The 6926-nt window shown below is 35.1% G+C and overlaps 1 protein-coding gene across 3 annotated transcripts; it reads right to left on the bottom strand.

Annotated features, from left to right (window-relative positions):
* On the bottom strand, positions 1-5824 carry LOC18785031 (hydroxyproline O-arabinosyltransferase 3). 3 transcript variants are annotated; one of them, XM_020558070.1, is made up of 9 exons: positions 5638-5824; positions 4002-4599; positions 2962-3029; positions 2672-2873; positions 2108-2205; positions 1936-2005; positions 1759-1830; positions 1440-1553; positions 1-550 (listed from the first exon to the last, which is right to left on the bottom strand). In XM_020558070.1, exons 2-9 carry the CDS (start codon positions 4419-4421, stop codon positions 488-490), a joined length of 1107 nt encoding a protein of 368 aa, XP_020413659.1. In that variant the 5' UTR covers positions 4422-4599; positions 5638-5824; the 3' UTR covers positions 1-487. The 3 variants fall into 3 exon arrangements, with proteins under 3 accessions (XP_020413659.1, XP_007218158.1, XP_020413660.1); XM_007218096.2 differs by having other exon boundaries at positions 5644-5780; XM_020558071.1 differs by lacking the exon at positions 5638-5824 and adding an exon at positions 5444-5616.

The raw sequence follows: 6926 nt of genomic DNA, 5'->3' as shown, positions 1-6926 counted from the left end.
AAAGGAACTGAAACATTGTCGCTATATCATCCACAATTTGAAGTACCAATGTTCAAATGCTTTGAAACGAGATTAAAAGAAAACAAAGCTCCTTTCCTTCCGAGGAAATTAAACAGAATCTCAACGAGGGGATGTGTTAATCCAAAATTAAAGCCAGTTCCCCCTCTAAGGCTGGATCCTGTTGGCTCAGGGATTACAATGAATGATTGCATATAATCAACTCGAAATAATCCACATTGCAGCAATCACAAAATCCTAAACTATGCTGCTCAGCAGCTTAACCTCTACCCTTCAAACACCCTGAGTTTCCCCTAAAATCCAAGTGTAACCCAGATATACATTTGAGACATCAGAACCTTCTTATTTTCAATTTACGATCTGGGATTTGTGTATATTCCTATTTCTAAGAGGCTACACTTGAATCACGATTTTCCTTCTCTAAACATTGGTGTATCATAATCTATCTTGAATGGAATGCAGCTGATATCTATTGTGTGTCCCAATTAGGTATGTTAGCAGTAGCTTCATTCACCATCTTTACAAGGGTGACCTGCAGACAAAATGAGCATATGAGAGAGAGAGAGTGAGAGAGAGAGAGAGAGAGAGAGAGAGATTTAAAAAACACTCATAAAACATGTCATATACTATGAAAACTTCAATCCAAAAATCAGTTAAAAAATGGTTGCCAACGGTTTACAGTTCACTAGTACACTACACCTCCACATTTCTAAACATTTCTCCCACAAAAGGAATCCAAATTTGTAAGTGAGGAAATTACAAGTATTTTGTAAGTCAGTCAGTCAGTCTGTCCAGAAAGTTAACTGGTTGCAGAAAAAATCTTAAAGCTATTCCCAGCACCAACACAAGCCATGATGTGAATATATCACCTCAGCATGAGTCTGTCACAAACCCCGGCCCTCCCCCTCCCTCGTCTCCAGTTCACCTTACTGTGACTTTCCCTTTACCCATCAACTACAACTGTTGGCTTTCCACTCCCCACATGGGCTGAGTAAATTACAGCTTCTCATGGTTAAGAAAGTACCCAATCTTATAAGGTTTATGATCACTAGGCATACAAGGGGATTTCTGCTTGTTTACTAATTTTATTTTCATCGGAGTAGGGGATTTCTGAGGCATATTACTCTTCATTCTTCATTTAAGAATGTACGGTTTGGATTTCTGCCTTTCAGACTACATCCATGATGCCATACCCAGATGACAAATATTTAAAACAAAAATGTAAAGACAAGGTAGCCCTTTGTCTTAAGGGGAAACAACCTCTCTGCGTGCAGCATTCAAAGAAACATAATGCTACCAACTTTCTTGTATAAATGAAGAGAACTAGGGCACACAAATAAATAAAAATACAAGGTACACCAAATCATCTAAAACAGAAGATGCAAATTGTAATTTGTAACAATAACATTCCTTAGACATACCACACTCTTAGGAACCCCGGGAGGGGGTAAGGGAAGGTTTCTCGGTGGAGGTCCACGTAGATATGATCTCTTGTCGAATCTCCACTCCCCGATTTTGCCGTAAGTTAGCTCACCCTAAAAAGTTGGAAACTTCAGAGAACTAACAATGGGATATATATTATCTATATTCCATCTGTTTAGTGCAAAACAAGAAACAAAGAGGAAGAAGAAGCTGGCTCTCAGTAATGGCTAACCCAAAAGCACGTCCAAACTTTAACATTGTACTTATAAGCGCAAATTCATAACAGGAATCGACAAATAGGGGAAGGGCCACGCATACCTTTAAGTTGTAGTCACACCCGTAAGTATAATGAATAATAAACTTTTTACCGATTTCCAAATCCCATGGGGGCTGAAAATTTAAAGACACAAGGACATTATTAACCACAATGTATACATAAAATAAAAATGCAAATCAACTTTGATATGAAGAGCTTCTCTAAGTATGATTCCAAACCTGCAGCATGAAGTCCTTCCGAAGAACATGCTGCACTCCATGCAAAGCAGATGCTACAGCATATGCATACCTTAGTTCATCAAAGAAAATCAGAAGCAGAGAGACACATCAAAGCTGGTACCTCTAATTGCTAGAACTCAATTTCGTTAAAACTAAAGTCAGTCAAACTTACATTTCTAGCACCCATCCGAAAGCTTTATCCGTCTCTGCGTCTTCTTTCATTCTCAAAGAAACATTCATCCATGTTGGAGCAATCTTTTCCAGTAAATCCTGAATAATTATATTGATTCATTCATCACATTGCTCAAATTTTCCCAACAAAACAAGATCAATTGATATAAATCAGAAATATTATTTTTATCAAATCCTGAATGGTTACATTTATTCATTCATCACATGGCTCAATTTTGCCCTACAAAACTAAATCAATAAAAATCAGCAATAGTGGTTCCAGCAAATCCTGAATGATTACATTTACTCGGTCATCACATGGTTCACTTTACCCAACAAAAGAAGATAGTTTGATATAGATCAGCAATAGTAGTTCCAGGAGTTATATATGATGACAATGAGTAATTTTAAGAGGAAAAAATTACAGAAAACTAGAAACACCATTACAGTTCAGAAACTCAAAATAAATTGGCACATCAACATTTTTAAATGTCTCAAACATAATAAGGGCCATCACAAATACTAAATAAGGCCAAACAAAGTACAGTTTACCAAAAGATACTACCTTTCTGATAATTACAGGAGAATTGCCAATTGGATCAACATTTGTGACTGGGCCATTCTCCTCAGGATAAAACTTTCTTACGATCTTCTCATTCTGCAAAGGTTTAATATAGAAAAATGGGAAGCCAGCTGGATATCCTCCATGAGCCAAATTAGGAAGAGGATTTATAAAAATGTGATCAGGCTCTGCCATCAAAATATATCTGCAACAACAAAAGTAGAAGGATTTAATACTCAAGTATAAGGTTAAACATAAGAAAACTTAAGATCATCAAATATGCAGAAGCTCACTCTTCCTCAATTGTAGCTTTTTCCAGCCATTGAACAAAAGCCCATGGTCTGTTTAAGACAATATATCCCTGTATAAAAAATTTTCAATTATGTCAGGAAATATATATCTCGATAAAATGTACATAGTACAAATTATCAGAATGATAATAACTACTTAAACTTCCTTTATAATTGTATAAAATTTATTAAACTTATTTGATAATCATATAAAAGTTAGTGAAAAATCACCTAAGGGGGGTGCTACTCTTAAACATATTTGATTGATAGATAAGGAAACAGAACCCAATCAACAACATCATATGGACAGATTGTGATAGGAGATAGGTAGAGATATATACTCTGACTCTGAAAAAGGCTTCAATCAAAACAGTTTACACAGGATTAGCAAAAATCTTCAACTACAGAGTTACAAGGTCTAAGATTTACACATCAATCAAGTTACAGTTAAACCCATTTATTCATAAGAAATACCATATACGTCATCATTAAGGAAAGATCCAAGAAGTTAAAATGGCTGCATTTCTGCAAGTATTTCATAACAGTACCCTAAATATCTTTGCGTAAAGGATATAATAATTAGATGCGGAACTTAAATTAATAAGTTTCACATGTCATCCAGTGAGTAGCAAATCGTTGAAATAACCTGGATCAGCTTGAACCGTGAAAATCAAAATACATGCTATTCTTCTAATGATTCATTGCTTCTCCCATACTCAACATCAGTCTTAGCTTGAGCTCCAGAAAAGAATAAAAAAGGCATAATCTTAGCTTTTTCTTTATGGCTCTTTTCCTTTACTCTCCTTTATTTTCAGCAAATTCTAAAACATATCTAATATTGCCAAGCCCCCTTATTTTGACTTTAGATTAGACATAGAATTGTGCAAACAGACATAATCACATCCAACTGATATAATGAAGTTACTCCCTGAGGGAAGAAGTAAGAATTCACAACTAAAAGGTTGAAAAGAAAGAACAAATGAATGAAACATACAAAGACATGGAATATAGTCACCAAAAGGTTATAGTGCAAGAAGCCTAACCCGATCAAGACCTGCAGGAAGAGGATCAACGACCATAGTTGGGATCTCATCCATCAAGTTGTCAGGATTTCCTGAATGCAAAATTCGGGTAAAACCTCCCATCTCCGATCCAGGCAAGTCCTTATTCTTCTTATACCAATAGTACATAATGCGACACTGCCATTTGCTGTAAGGAGCATCAGTGGCTGTTAAGGCAACATGGAATGGTGACTTGGAATTCTTGAATTTCTTCACATTCTCAGGCATCCCAATAATGGGGTCAGACAGTAACCCACCATTCGAATTATCACCTACCCACTTCCCAACAGATCTATAGGGGATTATTATAGTTAAAAAATTATAAGTGGCAAAGAAAAACCCAAGAACCAAAAGAACCAGAAGTAATGGTGAAGCTCGTCCCATGTTCTTCCTCCCAATCATTGTTTATTACAAATGAATCAAAATCTCAGCTTTCCCAAATGAATAACACAGTAATTTTCCTATTCCATCACAGCATAGAATGAGAATTTTCAAATTCAGCTGTTCAGAACATAATTTAGCAGCAACATTAAACCCTTCTTTTATCTTGTACAACTTCCGAAAAAGTTTCTGGAGATACCTACATTAAGCAACTCCAAATAATTAGCCCAAAAGAATTGATATGATGACCAAATTAAGGCCACTGGTTCACAAGAGATCACCAGTAAATAAAATTTTTTAAAAAAATTATGCAAGAACTTTTCAATGAATTTGACCCAAACACATTTATGAATTGAAATAACCCACACTCTAGCAAACCCATTCTAATTAATAATTCATAGGTTGTTTACGTGATAGAGTAGCAATCAGTATTTAACAGCTGTTATCATAGAATTTCAAGAGAACTTTCAGGAGATAACCCACAAATTCTGAGCACTAATGAGCAGTTTATATCAAATTGAGGACAACATATCAATCTTAAGATTACTAAAGAATGGAGATGGGGACCACTTTGGATCAAATTTTAAACAAGAATGATGACAAATGCCATTAAGAATAAGTGAACCAGTAAACTCATATAATCAATTTCAAATTCCTCTGCTTTCCACTAATTCGGACTCCGGAGTATCTTTAACCGACAACGTCCTTAAGAAAAGGAGGGTGGGAAAAGCAGCATCCGCAATTCAAGACATACAAACAAAAATTCAAGGGGAACTCAGTTGACACCCTTTCAAATGCTCTCTACACCTGCTCATTTTGGGGGCTGTCAATAGAATTCCCCAAAATTTAACTCTTGCATGCCAATGTGAATTGGATACCATCATAAGCATATAGATCAGACACACTCAAAGCTTCAAATTTTTTCAAACTTTTCCAAATTCATATTATAAGAACAGTTAACATACTCTAATCAGTAAAACCAGAACATAAGAATTTAGATATTCAATGTACAAAGAACTGAGAAACCAACTACAAGTTCATACCTTTAGAAACCAACCCAGAACCCAGAAAAAACCCAAAAGAAAAATGATAGATTAAAGGAAGTAAAAAAAAAATGTAGAAGTCGTCTCAGTTATTAAGGTATAGAGCTCAAACAATACGGGTTTTGGAGATCAGACACATACAGACATACACAGAGAGAGAGAGAGAGAGAGAGAGAGAGAGAGAGAGAGAGGACCTTGACCTGCGCGCAGGTGGAGAAGGATAAGAGATTGGAAAACGGGTGTTCGGATCAGAGAAATAATAAAGTAAGGATTTTGTCGATTTGACAAAAGTGTGGGTTATGGAGATTCCGACTCCTCCTTGTGTGTCTTTTTCGGTTGGTGTTTGAGCAACCTTTTTATAACATCATGCCAAACTATTATTGGATTAATTTTCACATCTTAGGGTTTTTTAAAAATAATTAGTACATAGATTATAACACCAATGTCCAATGCTAAATTTTCCTTTTCTTTTCTTTTTGGTCGGACGTCAAATGCTTTGATGTTAAAGCATCTCTTGCCAAAAAAAAATTAAATAAAAAATGCTAATTGATGTAAGAAAATCATTAGAATGCATTTCTGTCAGAAGATAAATATATAATCAGTCCTACTTACCTTTTTTCTTTCTTTTCTTTTTTTGTCTTATTGGCAGGTTCTTGTTTCCTTGCTTTTGTTTTACGGTTTATTCCTATGACATCAATCTATTTGACATTTAAAAGGAAATCAACAGAAAATCCCAAAATCGAGGAATTACATACCCAAACTCGGTTTATTCCTATGATGGATCGACAATTGCGATAATGAAAACAAAAATATGGAATACGGAGAAGTCTAAAAGTTTGCACAAATAGAACATAATGTGGTAGGGTTAGTTCAAAACTACGGAATCAATCAGTAAGTATTACATGGTTCGCATTAAAAAATGCAATCGGATCAAATGCAATAAATTGGTTTGGTTTGATTTGGTTTTAATAAAATTATTTCAGGCAATTTAGGTCCAATCTAATCTATTTTTCTTTTACATTTTTCAACTTTGTTAGCCCAATTATAACAAAAATGTCTATAACATGCTATACATTTTTCATTTAACACATTAAAATATAATATGCCATTATAGTTTAGATTAATTAGAGTAGTTTAGACAATAGCTTGTATTTAATAAATAAAAAAAATAAAAAAACATGCCATCAAATTTTCAAAGTTGATTACAACCCAAATATCAATAACTTCAAATTTCATCAAACCATGGCTGATTCGGTTTAGGCCTATTTATAAAAGCGCAACTGTAGATGGGCATAACAACTTGGGAGGGTTCAGTGTTGACCATGTCGGTGTGAAGAATCGTTGGTCACATGCCGACCAGATATGAGGCATGACAAAAAAAATTTGTCCACCATTTGCAGTTGGGTTGCGATTGGTTTCCTCCACATCGATGAGCGGGAGGAGATCTTTGACATTGGGTGCAAATCTACGATGATAGGTAGGA

This window comes from Prunus persica, chromosome G2 (assembly GCF_000346465.2).
Source record: "Prunus persica cultivar Lovell chromosome G2, Prunus_persica_NCBIv2, whole genome shotgun sequence".
Classification (NCBI taxonomy): Eukaryota; Viridiplantae; Streptophyta; class Magnoliopsida; order Rosales; family Rosaceae; genus Prunus; species Prunus persica.
This window is presented reverse-complemented; position numbering and strand designations above follow the sequence as displayed.

Excerpts from the sequence above, each read along its gene's own strand:
- LOC18785031 (XM_020558070.1), bottom strand. The coding sequence starts at position 4,421 with ATGATTGGGAGGAAGAACATGGGACGAGCTTCACCATTACTTCTGGTT. Across the intron at positions 3,030-4,001 it reads TTCCTGCAGGTCTTGATCGG|GGATATATTGTCTTAAACAG; the intron begins GTTAGGCTTCTT and ends TTTTTTATACAG. Across the intron at positions 1,554-1,758 it reads GGTGTGACTACAACTTAAAG|GGTGAGCTAACTTACGGCAA; the intron begins GTATGCGTGGCC and ends CCAACTTTTTAG.